This window comes from Furipterus horrens, unplaced genomic scaffold, assembly GCF_987537825.1.
Source record: "Furipterus horrens unplaced genomic scaffold, mFurHor1.1.pri manual_scaffold_4, whole genome shotgun sequence".
Classification (NCBI taxonomy): domain Eukaryota; kingdom Metazoa; phylum Chordata; class Mammalia; order Chiroptera; family Furipteridae; genus Furipterus; species Furipterus horrens.
Window position 1 is genome coordinate 137,809,523 of NW_028327174.1, and position 21,904 is coordinate 137,831,426.

Here is a 21,904-nt window from a genome sequence, read left to right on the forward strand (position 1 = left end):
CTAAGTAGACGAATGCCTAAAGCATCATGAACAGATGTCTGCCTGCCCCTTCCTTAAAGCTCTTCAGAAACAGCCCACAATTTTCTAGCTATCACTATAAGCATTTTCACAGATAAATGCAGACTAAGACTTTGACCTACTATGACTTAAAACCACAGCATCACAGGAGCCAACTCTTTATAGCTTGTAGAATCAAACTGACACTGAATTTTTTGTATGACAACTGAAAGTCTTCAAGTAATTTGAAGTTTTTTTCCCTCTGACTTTTGGCCATTACAGAAGCAACATTGCCAAAACGTAAAAAAAATAAAAAATAAAAAAATCTCATAAGGATTTTTTTTCATAATCGACTCCAATTTTTCAAATTAAGAAGTTAAGAAATACTCAGTTCAATAGTCTCATTTTAGATACTTGTTTTGAAAAAAAGTTAAGGGTCTCTTGCTAGATAAGCCTCCAGAGTCACTCCTTAATCCCTGGGTAGCTTCCTGGGCTCTTCTAAACCACATTTCTTGCAAAGATTCACACTTTTTCTATTCTTTGTAGAGCTGCTAAATATATAACATTTTGGGTGGTTCTTGTTCCCCAAGGCCAAGGAGGAGAACACATCTCATTTTCCCAGTTTTCCTGGCTTGTCTGAAAAATTATTTCATAAATTTTAAATTTTCATTGTTAATCACTCTACAGAGTGTATCAATAGAAGAATGATCAAGTTCTTATAATGTTTGCATAGTTCTCATAGCCAGAATACCTTATTATACTATTTCTAGCTAGTCCAAGTAGATATTTTCTTTCTTAAGGACATAGTTCATCTAACATTTCCTTATTTACACTCCTTGGTTTTTTCAGGGAAGTTGCAAGGCTCTCGCTTTCTGGAAGGAAAGACTAAAGATACTGTTAGGAGGAGTAGGTATGAATTGGCAAACCAATCAAGTGAGTCATTTAGGGATCAGAGATCTTCCCTGGGGCTCTTGATAAAGGTTGCCTTAGGGCACATCTTCATGTTTATTCAAATTAAATGTCTAATCTGAACCCCTTGATCTTAATTAGGCACTTTAAATTGACTTCCAAAGTGTTTAGACTAATGCTGTTACTCATACACTGTTTTTGTTTATTTATTTCTTTTGTTTGGTCGCTATCCTTAAACTTCATAAGATTTGAGATTCAGGAGACAAGTTTTCACAATTAGCAACTCAGTGAAAAGATTTGCCATCAGCAACAGAGTCAGAGTGAAGAGAATCAATGTGGGCAGTGGAAATGAAGTTCCCATCCTTGCTACAGACCTTGACCATCTATCTTAACCAGTAATTCTCATCATTGAGGTTGTAAAGCTTTATGGCATCACAGAGTTCATCACATTGTTCTTAATGGTTGATACAATGCAGATTCGCATTTGACTCATATGTCCATGTTTTTCTTATAGGGCCTTCCTTTGTACAGCATAAAGTCCGGGCACATTTATGCTTTACTTCAAGAGTCAAATAGTAACACATGGAAGGAATGAACACTCTGCTACAGGCTTTCCTTGGTCAGAATTTGAAGGAAAAAAAATACACAAAATCGCTGGAAAAACATTCAGACTGGGGAAAATACCTCTGGAGTCTAGACAAGTGCTGTAGTAAATAATAACAATTGCAGGAGTCTGTCAGGGAGCCTGAATGCTGGGCCGTTTTCCAGCCAAGAGCCACATCTAAGGTATGAAGAAGGTTAACTTTCCCATAATCAAGTCCTTATTCTAAGTAGCTTGCAATATGCAACTGGTATTCTGTGGCACACTGGTGTGCCTCCAGAATTTTTAAAACATGCAATGCCTGACTATGTAGTCAGAGACACCGACTTCTTTTCCCTTAGATTATCAAATTAAAAAGTGGCAACAGCCAACACAACAATAACTGTTTGATGTGAATGAATCAAAATTATATCTATTATTTTTGTGGGCTTGCCAAAAAATAAACTTTTAAGTGTGGTGCAGAATTTTAGTAATTAGTTTATATGTACCATGGGATGAAAAAGGTTGAAAATTGCTGCTATAGGTCAACTCATCTCTCAAGAGCCTCTCATTGTAAACAAACAACCTACCCACCCTTTCATGACTCCACAGATGAAGATGTCTCTGTTAATAGCTTATACCCACAGACTCCACTTCCTCATGAATATAGTTCTTTAGTCCCTTGCAATCATGATTTCATTTCTAATACACTGTAGAAAGTATGCCCCCATTGGCCCTTTTTCATACTTAAACCTCTGCAAAATTTATCCTATTGAATACCTTCAGAAATTCTCTCTTATTTCTTCTTTTACTTCTCTCATGATGCCTTTGATGGCTTACTTGGCACTATGTTCCCTTTCTTCCTGAATGTAGACATTCACCAGAGTTCTGAGATTTCCTTCTCTCATCATTCTATACACTCTACCAAACAAACTGCTACCAAGTCTTCAAATTCTGTATTTCTTACATTGTGTTACTAATATATTGAGCCTAGATCTCTTTCCTTAAATCAAGAACCCATTGCATAGTTCAATATACCATGTACAAGTCCAGCCTGCATGTCTAACTCAGTGGTGCCCCTAAATCAAATTTATTATATTCTTCTCCCTAACCTCCTAACTTTCTTATATTTGATAATGATATTTGACATTCTTCCAAAAGCCTGGGTACTCTTTTTGCATTTTGGCAAATATCTATATGATTACTATATGTAAGTCAACAGTTCTAGGCATTGGGGCGTGGATGAAATGAATGAGGCTCCTATCCTTGTGAAATTTACATTCTAGACTGGGAAAACAGAAAATACACAAATCTGGTAGAGAAAAGCGCTACAAGAAGAGCAAAAATATGATTGATAGACTACTGTGATGGGTGAGTTTGGGCAGTGGGACAATGAAATTAGATAAAACGGTCCAGGAAACTTTTTTGAGGAGGTGGCATTTGAGCTGAGACTAGACTAAGGAAAATGTCCATCATGCAAGAGCTTCTCTAACAGTGGGATCAGCAAGGGCAAGAACTCTAAATACACACATGCCTCTGTTTTCTTTATTCACCTCCAACTCATCACTCCAATTTTAATTGCTTAAGTCTTGCAGACTGATCTCAGTTTTGACCTCTTTTGTATTTATTTCTCCCTGGTTAAATTCTCATTTCTTCTTGCTCCCTATTTATTTCCTGTGCCAGTGTATCCCTCATATCACTAAAGAATTAAACTTCCTAAAGTGAAACTATAATATTATACCCTTGCTCCAAAACCTCTAGTGACCAAAAAACAAACAAAAAACAAACAAACAAAAAAACCTCTAGTGACCCCCACACTTATTCATTGAAATAATATAAACGTGGAAGTATAGCATTCAGATCTATTCCTGATGCAATCTCAATATATCTTTCAATTCTTCTCTTTCATACCGCTAAGCACAATCTACCCAAATTAGTGATCAGAATACATCTTTTTTGTTTTATTTTGTTTTTGTTCTTTTTAAAAATTATTTATTTCTTTGCTTATTTATTTACTTATTTTTAGAGAGAGAGAAAAGGAGAAAGAGAAGGAGAGAAACATCACTGTGTGGTTGACTCTCACTCGCGCCCCCAACTGGGGACCTGATGTGCAACCTAGTCATGTGCCCTGACTGGGAATCGAACCAGCGACACTTGGTTCATAGGCCGATGCTCAATCCACTGAGCCACAGAAGCCAGTCCAGAATACATTTTAAATAGTTCTGCCTCCAAAGTTGCCCACTATATCTCCTCCACTTAGACTGGCTGTCATCCCCTCCCACTTAATCTGGGAAAATCAATAAATGTGATAGACCACTTAAACAAAATATTAAGAATAAAAACCACAACATCATATAAATGAATGCAGAAAAAGCATTTGATAAAACTTAGCACCTATTTTTGATAAAAACACTCAGCAAATTGGGAACAGAGGAAACATACTTCAACGTAATAAAGGCCATATGTGACAAAACCCACAGCCAACATCATAACTTTTCCCTTAAGATCAGGAACCATACAGGTATATCTGCTTTCACCACTCCTATTCAACATAGTACTGGAAGTTCTTGCCACAGCAATCAGACAAGAAGAAGATATAACGTCATCCAAATTGGAAGGGAAAAAGTAAAACTCTCATTGTTTGCATATGACATAATACTGTATATAGAAAACCCTAAAGATTCCACCAAAAGAACTACTAGAACTGATCAAAGATTTAAGTAAAGTAGCAGGATACAAAAATAAATATCCAGAAATCAGTTGCATTTTATACACCAATGGTGAACTATCATAAAGGGAAACTAAGAAAATAATCCCACTCACAATTGCTTCAAAAAGAATAAAAATCCTAGGAATAAATTTAGCCAAGGATGTAAAGGACCTGTACTTGGGAGAATAAAAACATTGAAGACACAATAAGTAGAAGCATATACCATGTTCATGGACAGAAAAAATTACCATCATTAAAATGCCTATACTACCCAGCCCTAACTGGTTAGGCTCAGTGGATTGAGTGCCAACCTGTGAACTGAAAGTTTGCTGGTTTGATTCCCAGTTGGGGATGTGCAAGAGGCAAATGATCAATGTTGCTCTCACACAGTGATGTTTCTCTCCCTTTCTTTTTCTCCCCCTTCCACTCTCTCTAAAAGTAAATAAATAAAATCTTTTAAAAAAGTGCTTACTACCCAAAACAATCTATAGATTCAATGCAACTCCTATCAAGATGCCAATGGTGTATTTCACAGAACTAGAACAAATATAACAAACATTTATATAAAACCACAAAGACCCCAAATAGCCACTGAAATCTTGAGAAAGCAGAACAAAGTTGGAGGAATTATGCTACCTAATATCAAACTATACTACAAGGCCATAATAATCAAAAGAGCATGGTAATGGCATAAAAACAGATTTGTAAATCAATTAAACTAAATAAAGAGCTGAGAAATAAAGCCTTGTCTTTATAGTCAGTTAATATTTGCAAAGGAGGCAAGAATATACCATGGGGTAAAGACAGTCTCATTTATTGTGATGACGCAATAAATGGTGTTGGGAAAATTGGACAGATACATGAAAAAAAGAAAAGAAAAGAAACTAGACCACCTTCTTACACCACACAGAAGAATAAACTCAAAATGAATTAAAGACTTAAAAATTTTGACTATTTCTTGTAGCAATATTTTTTTCTGATACATCTCCTTGGGCAAAGAAAACAAAAGAAAAAAATGGACTACATCAAACCAAAATGTTTTTGCACAGCGAAGAAAACCATCAACAAAATAAAAAGACAACCCATTGAATGGGAGAACATATTTGCAAAAGATACATCTAATAAGTGGTTAATATCCAGAGTTTATAAAGAACTCATACAACTTAACACCAAACAAAACAAAACAAAACAAAACAAAAACAAAAATAATCCACTGAAAAAATAGGCAAAGGACCTGAAGAGACACTTCTCCAAAGAGGACATATAGATGTCTAATAGACTTATGAAAAGATATTCAACAACACTAGTCATCAGAGATGCAAATTAAAACCACAATGAGGTATCAGCTCACACCAGTTAGAATGGCCATCATGAACAAATCAACAAAAAACAAGTGCTGGCGAGGATGTGGAGAAGGGGAACCCTACTGCACTGTTGGCGGGAATGCAGACTGGTGCAGCCACTGTGGAAAATAGTATGGAGTTACCTTAAAATATAAAAAATGAAAATGCCTTATGACCCAGCAATTCCACTTCTGGGAATTTATCCAAAGAAACTTGAAACACTAGTTTGAAAGAATATATGTACCCCTATGTTCATTGCAGCATTATTTGCAATAGCTGTTGAGGATTGAGGGAATTTGGGGAGAGGGGAGGGATAGAGAAAAAATAAGAAAGAATAAACTCCAAAGAACTTACATGCATGACCCATGGACATGAACTAAGGAGGGAATTGCTGGAGGGAAGGGGGTTACTGGGTGGAGGGGTGCTAAGGGGGGAAAATTGGGACAACTGTAACAGCATAATCAATAAAATATAAAAAAATTAAAAAAAATAAAAAGAATAAACTCATGGACATGGACAACAGTGTGGTGATTGCTGGGGGGAGTGGGCATGGATGGAGGTGGAGGAGGGTATGGGGGTGATAAATAGTGATGGGTAGAGACTTTACTTGGGGTGGTGAACACACAATACAGTGTAGAGTTGATGTGTTGTAGAATTGTGCACCTGAAGCCTGTATAAATTTGTTAACCTGTTGTCATCCCAATAAATTCAACAAAAAGGGAAAAAGAATTAAAGAATAAAAGAATAATATACCAAAACAATTAAAAATACATTATTACAATCATAACCACAAAACTTACCACGTTACTGCATGTTCTATATCGAATATTTCTTCCCTCACAGCTCCTAGGTAACAAAAAGAAAAAAGAAACACCTCATTAATACCTAGAAAAGGCTTAATATTTGAATTATTTTCTTATAAAAAGAATTCTCTCTTAATCCTCATTTAAGAGCCTATCATTTCTCTGCATAGAAGAGTTACTATCAAATACTAAATTGAGCAGGCCTAAAGTTGTACATATAAATCAATTATTCCATGAAAATTGAAACTAAGCATTCATTTTGCTTCAAAACTTGTCAAAATAAGTACTTAAAATTAGTTCTTATTTAACCAAATATACATTAATGCAAAGTTTTCTGAAACAATATTAAGTGAATCCTATTAATTATTTCTGGTATAAACTGGAGATATTTCACATAAAAAAACATATTGTGAATATGATAAAAATTGGACTTAATACTCAATGTCTTATAAAATTACAAAATGGATATAAAAAGTTGTAATTCTTAAAGAATTATTTTTATTTCTAAAATACATGCTCATTGTAGAAATTTTAGAAAAGATTACATAAAAAAATCCCTCATAGTTGCCTCATCTAAAGATAATAATTACTATTTTGACTTTTTTCTCCTGTGTGAAAGAAAAATCACATCACTGATACAATTTCTGTAGCTTATTTTTTTTACTTATAATTTTGGGAGGTATTTTCCCTCACTATGATATACCTTTAAAGTTAACATTTTTAGAGTTATCTAATATTCCATCAAAAGATACAATTTGAACAAACATTCTCCTATTACTTAAGTAATTTCTAATTTGCGGTTTGATAAATGAGAATGTAATGAACCATATCCATGCATATGCTTTGTCCAAATTTCTGTGTCTTTAGGATAAATTTCTAGATAAATTGCTGCACTAAAGGGAATGAACTTTTATAAGCTCTTGATATATTACATTCCACAAAATTTGTACCATTATATACTCCCACTAGCAATTCATGGGAGTTTTCATTTTACTGAACTCTTGTGAACCAAAACAATAAATTTTTGATTAAACATTCAGTGATGACACAAGAACAGCAGTACTCCGCTTTTTTCAAAATAAGTCACATTGACTTAAATGTTAGACTCAAAACCATAAAAATCCTAGAAGAAAACAAAACATAGGCAGTAAAATCTCAGACATTTCTTGAAGCAATATTTTTTCTGATAGATTTCCTCAGGCAAGGGAAACAAAAGAAAATACAAACAAATGGGACTATATCAAACTAAAAAGTTTTGCACAGTAAAGGAAACCATCAACAAAATAAAAAGACAACCCACTGAATAGGAGAACATGTTTTTCAATGATACATTTGATAAGTGGTTAATATCCAAAATTTATAAAGAGCTCACACAACTCAACATCAAAAAAACAAACAATCCTATTAAAACATGGGCAAAGGACCTGAATAGACACTTCTCCAAAGAGGACATACAGATAACTAATAGACATATGAAAAGATATTTAAGGTCACTAATCATAAGAGAAATGCAAATTAAAACCACAATGAGATTATCACCTTACATCTGTCAGAATGGCCATCATCAATACATCAACAACAAGTGCTGTCGAGGATGTGGAACAAAGGGAACCCTAGTGCACTGTTGGTGGGAATGCAGACTGGTGCAGCCACTGTGGAAAACAGTATGCAATTTCCTCAGAAAACTAAAAATGGAACTGCCTTATGACCTGGCAATCCCACTTTTGAGACTATATCCTATGAAACCCCAAACACTAGTTTGAAAGAATATATGCACCCGCTATGTTCATTGCAGCATTATTTATAATAGCCAAGATTTAGAAGCAGCCCAAGTGTCCATCACTAGATAAGTGGATAAAAAGCTATGGTACATTTAAACAATGGAATATTACTCAGCTGTAACAAAAAAGGAAATCTTACTCTTTGCAACAGCATGGATGAACCTGGAGAGCATTATGCTAAGTAAAATAAGCCAGTCAGAGAAAGACAAGTACCATATGATTTCACTTGTATGTGAAATCTAATGAATGAAATAAATTAACAAACAAAACAGAAACAGATTAATAGATACAGAGAGCAGACTGACAGCAGTCAGAGGGGAGTGGGTTGGGGGCTGGGTGATAAAGATGAAGGATTAAGAAAAATAAAAGCCTCATGGACACCAAGAATAGTATGGTAATTACCAGGGGGAAAAGGGAGTGCAGGGAGGTAGAAGAGGGTATGTGGGGATAAATGGTGATGGAAGGACACTTGACTTTGGGTGGCAAACACACAATACAATATACAGATAATACAGAATTGTACACCTGAAGGAAAACTCTGACTCCAAAAAACCTCCGCTGCCTTGCGGCATACCTCTTCAGGGGAAAGGCTAGGGGAGTAAACCCCGACAGAAAATCCGGAGCCGGAGTCCCTAAGGCGGTTTGACGTTGTAGTCAACACCGGCAACTCCTGCGGCGCACCTGAAGCCAAGCTGTATTGACTCGTCTTTCCCTTGGATCCTTCAGCTGCGAAGAGAGGGGGTGTCTGCTGCATGGGCAACAGCAGACCCTCCATATCACCCTGCCCAGGCTCTGTAGCTTCAGCTTCACTGGAGAGGACACTCCAGCATCATCACAAGATGTCAATTCAACACGGGAGGAGACAGATACCGTGTCACTCCCGAGTCGGACTGCACAGCCATTCTCGGCGGTGCAGATAGACTCTTAAGAAGCTACACCATCGTCTCTCAAGACGGATGGCTGCCGACGACGACACCTGAAATCTATGTAATTTTATTAACCAATGTCACACCAATGCATTCAATAAAAAATTAAAAAATCATACTTAAAAAAACAAATAAAAATATAATATGAAATTCTGAGAGAATGCTTATACTAATAACTAGTAGTTATAGGGTTTAAGGTACATATCTATGTTTGTTATATTGCATTTACTTATTTACCCATCTCAGGAACCCTGGGAGACAAAGTACTATAATTATACCCATTTTACAAATGAGAAAACTGAAGCTAAGGGAGGTTAAGTGACTTGTCAAAATCACACAGCTATTAAGTAATGGAGCTGCGATTTGAAATCAGGTCATCTGGGATCAGTGCTTACACTCATAACCATGATGCATTACTGCCTCCTAATTCACTTGTTTGTTCAAGAAACATCCATTGAGCTCTCATTACGTGCTGGGCGATATGCATTTACTTCTGGGAATGAATATGACTTGGTTTTTGCTGTTAAGAATATCACTCAATTATATTCAGTGAAAGAAATGCTAGATGGCTTTTGTGGTAGGTCTTGAGAATTATCAAAATGAAAATGTTATCTGAAAATACAATTACACAAAGACTATCTTAAAGAGATAGGTCTTAGGCTGAAACATTTGACCATGACCAGATTGACCATATTAATATGCATTAACAAAGAAATATGGCAAAGAAAAGAAAAGACTGGCCAGGCATTAGAATCATAAAAAAGAGAAGAATGACAGATACATAGATATCAGTGCGCAGCCCAAAAGTGTCCCAGGTAAAGGACCAATATACTTGAAGTCCTCCATGACCCATTGGCAAGGCTATTGCTCTCATGATGTAGCTGCCTCACACGAATTGAGCTGATGCCAATGAATGTTCAGAAATACCCCTCATTATGATGCCATGCAGACCAAACGACTTGCCAAGAGTGATCTGGCTTTTCATGACTGCTAGGCGGCAGAGTGTGCCAGTTATCCTGACATGAGTATTCTGATCCATGTGATAGACAGTTCTATTTTCAGTTGTAAGTTCATGAACCAGCATTTTAGTTTGAAACATTAATCTCATGGGCCAAGTCTTTGTGAGTCCACTTGCAAGACAAAGACCCCTTCTTATGTGATTGCTGAAAAATATCAGGTTTCTGAGTCTGAAAAGATGCAAAGTAGGCTCCAGTTGATGGTGCCCTTACAAGGTAATGAATTCTGCAATCCAGAGGACTTTGATAGCATACCATTTAGACATTAGTGTTGGCAGAATGTGATATGTTTTTCAGTTTTGAAATTCCAAGAGCATATGTGACATAGTGTAGTGAATTAGAATACCCAGTTTGAAACTAGAATCCTCTTTCTGGAATCCTGGTTTTACCTCTCTGTTTTATATATGTCAATTTGTCATCTGTAAAATGGGACAATATTACTTATCTTCTGGGAAAATTAGTTAATATTGGGTTGGTCAAAAAGTTTTAGTTTTTTTCTGAAAGATGGCTCTATTAGCGCTTAGTTATGTTTAACTTGATTCGAAATAATTTTATTAGATTGTATTGTGACAGCTGTCATATCAGCATGCATTAAAAAACTTATCAAAATTGGTAAATTTTTGTGTAGTCATTTTAATATTGAAGATGGAAGAAAACACACAACATTTTTGGCATGTTATGCTTTACTGTTTCAGGAAAGGTAAAAACGCAACTGACACACCCACACACACAAAGATTTGTGCAGTGTACGGAGAAGTTGCTGTGACTGATAGAATATGAAAAAAGTGGTTTGTGAAGTTTTGTGCTGGGGATTTCTCACTGGCCAATGCTTCAGGGTCGGGTAGACCAGTTGAAGTAGACAGCGATCAAATCAAGACATTGAGATCCATCAATGTTATACCATACAGGAAATAGCTGTCATATTCAAAATATCCAAATCAAGCTTTAAAATTATTTGCCTCAGCTTGGTTATGTTAATGTCTTTGATGTTTTGTTTCCACATAACTGGAAAAAAGCCCCTTGACTGTATTTACACATGGATTCTCTACTGAAATGTAATGAAAGTGTTCCATTTTTGAAACAAATTGTGGAATGAACAAGATCATGGGGCAAGCAAAATGAATCACCACCACCACACCAAAGCCGGTCTTCATCCAAAGAAGGTGATGTTGTGTATATGGTGGGATTGGAAGGGAGTCTTCTATTATGAGCTCCTTCCAGAAAACCAAACAATTAGTTCCAACAAGAACTGCTCCTAATTATTCCAACTGAAAGCAGCACTCGATGAAAACTGCCCAGAATTAGTCGACAGAAAATGCATAATCTTCCATCAGGATAACGTAAGACTGCATGTTTCTTTGATGACCAGGCAAAAACTGTTACAGCTTGGCTGGGAAGTTCTGATTCATCCACCATATTTATCAGACATTGCATCTTTGGATTTCCATTTATTTTGGTCTTTACAAAATTCTCTTAATGGAACAAAATTTAATTCCCTGGAAGACTGCAAAAAGCACCTGGAACAGTTCTTTGCTCAAAAAGATACAAAGTTTTTCATCTGCTTTTATTTTCTTTTCCTAATCTTATCTCCATAAAAGGAAGAATGTAAAGAAATCTGAATTTGGAGTTTGGAGTTTTGGGTGTTAGACTTTGCTTGTCTCCTTGAATATGCCTCTTGTCTTCTCAGGAGGGTCTTAGATTTTTCATCAGTCAAATGAATATTAGAATGGCAGTGCAAAAATTATGGTCACCAACTCAGATAATTTACAAAAGCTCTGTCTACATGCCTAGGGGCTATTGTAGAGATATTTTTTACTAAAAATAAAAGAAGTCAAAAACCTTAAAAGAAAAAAAATAAAATCTGCATCAATAGTTTAAATGATCCTTTTGCCAAATATTTCAAATGATAAATTCTTACACATGTTTGTAGAGCACCCTTAGATAATAGGAGCTGTAAGTATAATGTAAAATATTGATTAAAATGCTTCCATAAGAATAAAAGGTGCAAAGAGAAACATTTGCTGCAATTTAAAGACTGTCCTATAATTGTCTAACACCTACTACTAATTTGCCAATAATTTAATTCCATCCCTGAATTAATTCTTCCACTTGCTATATTGTATCACTTAGTGGGAGCTTATTTAGTTTAATTGACTGAAATATTAAAGTGGTAATGCTTGGGTTTGGAAAGATTCTCTTTATTAAAAGACATAATCAAGTTATGGATAATAATAATAAGACCAGCCTCTACTTTGTATTGAGTGTCTGCTATAGATATCTGGCCAGTGTAAGTTATTTTGTGTACATAATACCCAATCTTCCAACAACTCTGCAAGATTTTATTATTCCCACTTAATAGATGAGAAAACTGAGGTGGAGAAAAATTAAGAGGTTTAATGTCATACACACAGGAAAGAGAAGTAGGGATTGAAACCCAGGTTTGTGTAACTCCAAAGCATATCAAACAATAATAAAAATAAAGGAACAAGATATGCTTAAGACGTGTAAAATACTAACACTAGATTAAATCTGGGAAGTTGAGCAGAGTTGGCCTTGGGGTTAACTGCACTTATTATTACTACATCAGTACATTAGCTGCTTCTCAATTCTGTTAAATCCACTTCTAGTAAGTAAAGGATACCTAGACACACATTGTACACTTGGAACATCTCCAAGAGAGCCATTCTTGTCAGTAAAATATAATGGAAAAGCACTTCAGGACAGAGAAGCTTATATTTTTAAAGTTCAAATTTATTAAACCTGAATATAAATTTTACTTAAGCAATGAAGTGACTCTTCCACCGCAAGAATTTTAATTCTTGCCAAGTGTGAATTTCTTCATCCAAGGCATTTATCTAAGCACAAAAGCCTCATCTGAGATTTAAGCAGTAAAATATATTTTCTTTTTCTTCATCTTCTTTTTAAAATAGTTCATAATATAAAACAGCTGAATAGTTTCCTTCACATTTAAACAAAATGAAATTTGCCTCTGGGAATTAAAACAAACATTAGAAATTTTAGTCCAAAATGGTTTCCGAGGAAAGTTCTTGACCATGATAACAGAATTTAAGTCAATGCATCCTCCTAATGAAAACTCTGAAGTAGTTATAAAGACTGTGTTTTGAGAGTTAAGTACTGTACCAATTAAGGACTCAGAAACTGGTTCAGGTATGAAAGAACAAGATATAAATAAATATATATGCGAAACCAAATTTTACAAAAACTCCTTATTTATTTCAGCACTTTATTCCTAGCCAGTCACTTATTAATTTTGACTAATTCCTTCTCTCAATACTGGAAATCACCTAAATCACAAGTTACTTGTGAATTATTCAGACTTTAATTCACTCAATTTTAATAGGATTAGTATAGGCTTGAGGAATATTTTGTTGGTCTCTCAACACATAACAAGCTATCCAACTCTTCCAATACCTAAATCCTGTTTCAATGATCATAATTTAGCAACCTGAGAAGAGATGAATTGCCATGGAAAATTAATAGCTCTTTTCAGGCTTTAGCAATTTGTTGGCTTTCCCCCCTCTGCTTATATAAGTTACATCTTTAAAAGAGCAAGGCATATTATATTTATTTTCCATTAGGAATATAAGATTCTGGTAAACTACATCAATTTTTACCTTAAAATTCTTCTCATCTCATGTCTAAGCAAACATCCTTCTGGTAACATATCCATATTCATCCTTAGTGTTAATGAACAGTTTCAAGAAAATCTGATAACTGTAGATTTAAAACTCCAGAGTTCTCAAGGATGACTGCCCTTGTATCAGGCTCAGGAAGCTTTGCCTTTGATTTCCAAAAAAGCAAAGAGTACAGCTAGGGAAGAACGGGTTTTTGTAGTTCTCTGAATACCTCCTACTTTTTAAATACAAACTCGTGGGCAAAGAATTCTAAAGTAGGACAGTCAATCTGCTTACATATCTCTCTTCTTTTAGTCATCCAAAAGGAAATGGAATTCTTTACAAGAGAACACACATAAAACCACATCAGCAATTCCGGCCAGAAAGACCCTGGGTTCTTTAGAGTGGGTCCTAAAATGACCACAGATTAGGCAAGACAAGTGGATTTACAGCCACTGTCAGGCTTTTATGTAGTACTGGAGAACTCTTTTCCTCCCTAACTTCAAGCGAGCAATTCAGTACTCATGGGAGCTATCTAGCAGGAGGACATCCCCAACCAGCCAGGTAAACACTTCTGCACTTCTGGGGCTTTTATACAAAACCTCATGAGGAATAACAAGTTCTGAGAAAACCTGAGAGAACCAAATGCAAGTGCATTGTTGGGCTGCTTTTCATTTTCCACAGACACATTATTGTGAGAGGTCCTTTCAGGAAACAACACTTGATACCAATCAACTTTGCCATCAAAAAGGAAGTTACATAAACCTCCGGGTCCTGTGTGTAAAGCTATCCTCAGATGCTCACTGTCCTCATCCATGGGTCAAAGTGAATGCTGAAAACCTAGGGGTGAGAACTGGGGTCCATGCATGACAGGTGGCTAGTGGTAGTCTTGCTTTGCATGTGGAGAAGAAAGGAGTTAGATGATATGCCATCCCTGTGGGTTTCTTAAGTCCCATGTTCTCATCTTTCTCTTAGCTCTCTGTGTCACTTTTGTGCTTAGAAAGTCATTTTTTAATTCTCTGCATTTTATTCCATGTTTGAAATAGCATTTAATTCTAATTCAGTGTGTCTTTCATGAGAATCAAATGACCCTTGTTCACTTGGAAACTTTACTTGCACGGCACTTGATCCTAACAAGAGAAGTCCATTCAGCACTGTCCCGTAGTCAGAAAGCATCTACGTAAAGAATGTGGTTACCAGGGGTGAAGGGGTGGGAAGAATTGGAGAGATATTTAAAGGTATAAACTTGCAATTAGTAGATAAGTCCTGGAAATCTAATGCACAGCATAGTGATTATATACAACAATACTGTACTATAAACTTAAAAATTGCTAAGAGATTAGATCTTAAGTGTTCCTAATACCAAAATAGAAATGATTATCTGACATGATAGAAGTGTTAACTAATATTACAATGCTAATCACAGTGCAATACATAAATGTATCAAATCAACATGTTGTACACATTCAACCTATACAATGTTATATGTCAATTATATTTCAATAAGAATGTATCTACAGATAATCATACTTATTTTGTATATTCATTATCTATTATATCTCTACATAATCAGAGATGTTTTAGTATGCATTAACTTTGTTAACATTAATAGATTTGAAGTTTTTTTTTAACAAACATTTAATGGGAGTATATTTACTCCGGACAATGACTTTACCCTTCCACTCCTCAACAGAGCCAAGTGCTCCCAGACAACCAGCTATCTTAAACAATAAAGATTTTGCTTACAAGATTCTCCATGACAAGTAATGTTTAATCTGGTAACACTCACCTTTGAAAACTTGATCTTAACATTAAAAGGTATCTTGGGCCTTCTTTGTGGCAAACTTCACAGTTTTTCCCATTTGAGGTTAAACCTCCTTCATTAGACAAAGCCACCAGAATTCTAGGAATAATGCATCCCCAACACACACAACCACCAGTGGAAAAGCACCCTTGTAACAAGGAGGAGACAGAGCTTTTGGTACTATGGGACTTCAGATGCATGCATAAACAATATCTCTTTTAAAATAATTAGTCAAAAGGTCCCTGAATCCCAAGCAGGATGCCCATTCGTTCTGCACAGCCTCTTTTGCATGTGATGCATCACGTGGCTCAGATTAGTGCTGAGGGAGAGATTTATTATTTTTTTTCTGGGTAATAGATATACAAGCCAAACTATTATGACAAGTTGATAAATGTAGCTTTTGAAAATGCTTTCTGTTGTAATAATACAACAAACAACAAGGAGGCATGCTGCCAGGCATCATCCATCAGTAGGTGAGCTGCCTGGGAACCGACAGCCCTGGTGTCACACTAGCTGTTCTCAATCTGCCAGAGGCTGTAATGTGGCCTTAGGAGAGAGAGAGGGAGGGAGAGAGAGAGAGAGGGAGAGAGAGAAAGAGAAAGAGAGAGAGAGAGAGAGAGAGAGAGAGAGGCTTAGAGCTGCATTTTCAAAGCAATTTTAAACAGAATACAAGTTAGTGGAGGACCATATTGAAAAACAATGCCGTAAGTTGAGGCCTTGACTTAAGTGTTTTTTGGCACAGGTAACATATTTTTGTAACCTCGGTTTTATAATTCAACACCTCTGTTCTATACTAATCTCGCATTATAAAAGCCTTTGGTATGCTGTCCCAACTTGGAGACTCTTATTTATGTATACAGAGAGAGTTCCTAAAGCTTAATATGGAGACCAAATTCAATATTAATGGAAATAATGTAGGTTTAGGGAAAACATTCTAAGCTGACATCTCTGGTTGTTTGATCTTCTCTCAACCATAGGTGACTAAAGAAAGCTTCTCAGTACTTTTGCATCAGCTAAGAGGCTGCAGAGCTGTTAAGTTAATATTTAGACCCATGTGAAGATATTACAGATTGAATTTTGGAGTTTGTCCTGTGAGTTTCAAATTGGTTTACTTGCTATTGTGAGTGTTTGGTATGTTCTAAATTACAACTAGAAAACTCACTGCCAACTTTTTTTTCCCCCAAACAAGTATGATTTTACATAACTCTGCCTGTTCTTCAAAGACAGACACGCTATATAGTAAAGTATCGCATGCTCACAAATATGGACTGGGGTTATGAAAATGAGGACTATGCTCATGGAGTCAAAAAAGGAAAAAGAAAGAATAATGACATTGTAAACCATCACGATTGTGCCCAGCATTTAATGAAGCCGGAGTCTTTTCTGAGAGGACTGCTGAGGCCATCTAGTGAGACGGCGTGCAGTGCACAGTCTGAAAGTGAAAATGAATCCCTGCGCAGGGTTCTCTGGTTGAATACGTTTTTTCCATAATTCTCGCCGATTTACAGTCACTTAGCACATTTATTGAGCGCCCAATCTGAACGAGTACTAAGCAAGGCACTGTGAAGGACACAAAGTGATTTATCTGACCCTTATCAAAGTTAAAATTTAGTTGAACAAATCCATATAGATCTAAAGAGAACACACAGCAGGATAACACATAGTAAACAACTAGTGGACATAGCCCAGATACTGAATACAGAAGGAATTGGATGAAGGGGCAGGTGGATAAGAGGGAAGTAACTTACGAAGTGATAACTTAGGTGGAGTGTCCCCTGTGGGCCACATGGGTCCCCGGAGTGTGATAGAAGAAAGAAGAATTCAAGAAACAGCCTTCCTTCCCTTCCTACTCCTGCTTCCCAAAGTACTATAGGAGGTTCCTGGCCCTAATATTCACTCAACACTGACTAGGTACCTATTATGTGCAAGGCAGGAAGGTATTTAAAAAAAAAAAAAAAAAAGCAAGATAAAACCTGGGTGCACAGTGCTGATAGTCTAATGGGGGCCAGTGTCTTATAAATAACTATAACACAAGTCAGACTATGTAAATGTGATTAAAAGTGGTGTGAACAAAATGTCTTATAAATATAGCAAAGTGACATTAAGGGCCCCTGCTGGAAGGAACTTTAAATAACATTGAGGATTTTGATAGGTAGATGTGGGCAACAAGAGACATTGCAGGCAGAGAGAGGGCTCATGCAGAGGACAGGCTCAGAGTCAGCCAGGAGGTCAGTGCTCTGACAGACGACAACACAGTCCTATAGCTGCCCAGGACTCTTTTCACTTTTAAAAAACATTTGTTTTTTCCTTTGTGTAAGGTTTATTTCACTCAGCATAATGTGTGTAAATACAAAATTATGAGTTTTAAAGTTCAGCTTGGGCAAAACTGATGTGGACAGCTATAGTATATTTTATTTTATTTTTTAAGTATATTTTATTGATTATGTTGTTATAGTAGTACCATTTTCCCCCCCTTTGCTCCCCTCTGCCCAGTACTCCCCCTCCCACCAGCTACCCCACCCCCCTTAGTTCATGTCCATGGGTCGTGCATATAAGGTCTTTGGCTTCACCCTTTCCTATATTATTCTTAACTTCCCCCCGTTTATTTTGTACCAAGTGATTATGCTTCTTAGTCCCTGCACCATTTCCCCATTTCTCTAGCTCCCCACTCCCAGCTGATAACTCTCCAAATGATCCCCACACCTATGATTCTGTTCCTATTCTGGTTTGCTTAATTGGAGTTTGTTTTTAATTTTTAGATTCAGTTGTCGGTAGCTGTGAGTTTGTTGTCATGTAAGTGTTCGTAATTTTGATCTTTTTCTTAAGTAAGTCCCTTTGACATTTCATATAATAATGGCTCGATGATGATGAACTCCTATAGCTTTACCTTATCTGGGAAGCACTTCATCTGCCCTTCCATTCCAAATGATAGCCTTGCTGGATAGAGTAATCCTGGTTGCAGGTTGCCTTTCATCATACCGAATACTGCTTGCCAGTCCCTTCCTGCCTGCAAAGTGTCCTCTGATAAATCGGCCGATAGTCCTATAGGCACCACCCTGTAGGCAACTCTCTGCCTCTCTCTTGCTGCCCCCAGGACTCTGTCTTTATCTTTCACCTTTGGCATCTCAATCATGATGTGTCCGGGTATAGGCCCCTCTGGGTCCAGCTTGCCTGGGACCCTCCATGCTTCCCTGATCTGTATGCCCATCTCCTTTTCAAAATTTGGGAAGTTTTCCTCATTTTTTCAGTTCTCGCTTCCTCATTCTGCACTGGCTGACTGTTTTTTTCTTCCTTATGTTCCAAATCATTGATTTGAACCCCGGTTTCCTTCCCTTCACCATTGGTGTTGTGTGGATTTTCTTTTGTTTCACTTAGCATAGCCTTCACGTCTTCTCTTATGTGTTTGCTGTACTCAAGCATATCTGTCAAGCCTTCGAGCATCTTTATCACCAGTGTTTTGAATTCTGCATTTGTTAGGTTGTCTATCCCCTCATCTGTTAGGTTGGCTATCTCCTCATCGCTTAGTTCTCCCACTGGAACCTTGGTCCATTCCCTCTTTTGGGCCATACTTCTCTGTCTCCTCATTCTGACAGGCTCCTGTGTTTGTTTGCCTCCATGTCCCAGGTAGAGCTGTGGCTCCTGTTATGTTGTAAGGGGCGGAGTCTTAGGGATTCATCAGTACAGGGTGACTGACCTGTTTCACCACATTGTGGTGCTGTATGTGGGGTTGGGGTCTGACAAGGAACAATGTCGCCTGCCCAGCACTTGCCCTATTTCCAGGCACCTCTCCCACTTTCACACGGACTGGCGCTCCTCTAGTTGCTGTCCTGGCTGTCATTCCCAGAGTGGGTGGGTCTGCGGACATTCTAGGACTGTGGGGGCCCTTTAAACAAGTGGACTCTGCTGAGACTGGCAGTTTCTGCCTCTGCCCCAACCCCCACTGGTTGCACAATCAGAAGCAATGAGGCTTGATTTTCCCTGGTGCTGGGATCGTGAGCTGCAAGGTCCGGTGAGGAGCTGGGAACACTCCCCAGGTGTCCCTCCTGACTTTTTAAAATGTGTGACTGCACTTTCTGCCAGCCTGCCGCTGCCACCACACCATGTCCTCTCCGCCCTGGCTCCACCCCTCCTACGTGTCTTGATGAGTATTTCTTCTCTATATCTTTGTTTGCTGGACTTCCATGCAGTTTGATTTTCTGGAACTTCTTGTTGTTTCTAGTTTTGAGGTAGTTGTATTCCTTTAGTTGTGGAGGGAGACGCAGTGCGTCTGTCTACGCCTCCATCTTGGTTGGAAGTAGAGTTTATATTTTATTTTAATTAAAAAAAATTTCAATTACGGTACAGAGTACCACTGAATTAGCTTCACAAATAACACACCCATGGGGTGGTCTCCGCAGGCATCAGAGCCCTTCTGCAGGGAGTTCTGCTCTGTAGGATTGGCCCTTGCACAGCAGTTCATCTGCTGTGCCGGTGGCCAGTCCTCACAGACAGTCAACCTGAGAGGCAATCCCACCCACTGATGTGCTGATGGCACTCAGGGCTCAGCTGCAACAGGAAGGTGCACGGAGCCCACAGAAGAGGCTCCTGGAGCACCTGGCTCAGGTGACCAGGGAGACTGTGCCACTGGGCCCCGCAGCACACCCATTATATAAGACCCTCTGCCAAGACTGGGTAGTGATTAGAAAACATATTTTTGTTTCTTTATTGCTTTTCTCTTCAACAGTCTATATGTTTGATCTTTGAGCTTCAGTGCCGAGCGAAGTGCCTGGCTTACTGTTAGGACTCCACAATCATTTATTGAAAAAAGAAGAAAAGGGAGAAAGCAAGGGTGGGACAGAAGGAAAGTAAGAAGGAACAAAGGAAGAAGACAGCAGTAGAGCAGAAAGAAATGCTTTAAGAATAATTTCAGGCCACGAAAAATTGCTGGTCTCGTATTTGCTCTGATTTTTGAACTCTGAAACTGGATTAAAATCTTTCTATAATAAACCAAAGATGAAAAGTTTAAAATGAAACTAAATAGCTACCAAAGGAAAGAAACTTCGGCTCTTTTCTGTGAACATGTTTACTTTCACATATTTACTCAAAATTGCATTTGTCACTGCAATGTATTTGGTCCCTTTGAAAGACAGCGAGGGGTAGGGGCCAGGGAGCTTGCTGCCTTTGGCTTGAGATCCACTAGCAGGAAGGACATGCACTTTATAATACATACACACATGCCATAAGGTTTGCAAATGATCTTACATGTGCTCAGTAGCCAAAAGAGGCAAAGAATGAGAATAAAAACAAATGTGTTTTAGCAACATCAAGTCCAACTTTTCCATCTTCCCCATGAGGAAAATGTATATTATGAAACTCTAGGACTCTCACAACCTCACCCCATACAACCCTAGAGCTGGGAATTTATGAATTATTTTGGCTGGAGACAAAAGTTCTTCAATCCACCCATATCGTCCAGATGTCCGTTGCAAAATGGGAGCCTGGAGAATCTCATTTTTCTTTAAAAACCATTCATATTAAGAACAACTTTTGCTCCTCTTCCTATCTAGCAGCAGAATGGGTTTTGAATGCACATGTAGAGGAGAAAGACTCTCTCTCAGGGTCATGCATTCAATTTTAGAGTTGAAGGGCACCTTCAACATTTGTTCAATATAAATATTTATTGGACGTCTATTCTGTTCTTCACACCACTGCCCACTTGACATCACATATGAGCAAACTGAATCTCAGAGAAACTAAAACCCAGTCAATTGTCACAAAGTTAGAAAATGGGAGGGGGGCAGGATTCAAACTTAGTAATTGATAAAAAATAAAAGGGATAATACAGAAAATAGGAAAAAGCTTTTCAAGCTTCTCTCAGAGGCAATGAAACACACTGTTATGAGAGCTGGGTTCCCAAATAGTGACCGTCTCCCACCAGGAAAGAATCTCTGTCTTGGCCAGTGAGTCTAACACCAAAGCCCTGAGGAGGGGATTGGCTCTGCAGCTATTTGAGATTGGCACAGATGGTTACAGGCTTTGGCTAATGATCGTGCATAAGTATGATGCTACTTGGCATCTATACTTATTCTTTCTATCTCCAGGTAAAGCACCCAGCTCTTAATATATGCAGTTCTGGTATCCTTTTTTTGCTCTTAATATCTGGCATCCCTTTAATTTGCAATTTCAATCTCTTTCTCTCTCTCTCCACCCCCTCCACCCCCCACCTCAGTGGTTGAAATCAGGCAAAACAGTTAAGGTTAGATAAACTCTCCTCATCTATTGTACAAATTGGGCCCAAACAGAGAAAATAACAGAATTCAAATACTATTAGGAAGCCTTTCTTTTTTTTTTTTTATGGGGACAAGGGTAATGGCAGATGTTGAACTGAAGGTGGAACATTAATCTCTACTCTGTGGGAAAG

General features: G+C 37.6%; 1 protein-coding gene across 1 annotated transcript in view; it reads right to left on the minus strand.

Moving 5' to 3' along the window:
• The window catches only part of ADAMTSL1 (ADAMTS like 1), a 400,901-nt gene that overhangs the window by 332,734 nt on the left and 46,263 nt on the right, over positions 1–21,904 (minus strand). Inside the window, exon 3 of the mRNA XM_090274075.1 lies at positions 6,340–6,385. Within this exon, the coding sequence (XP_090130201.1) occupies positions 6,340–6,385 (46 nt within the window). The remainder of the gene's footprint in view (positions 1–6,339; positions 6,386–21,904) is intronic.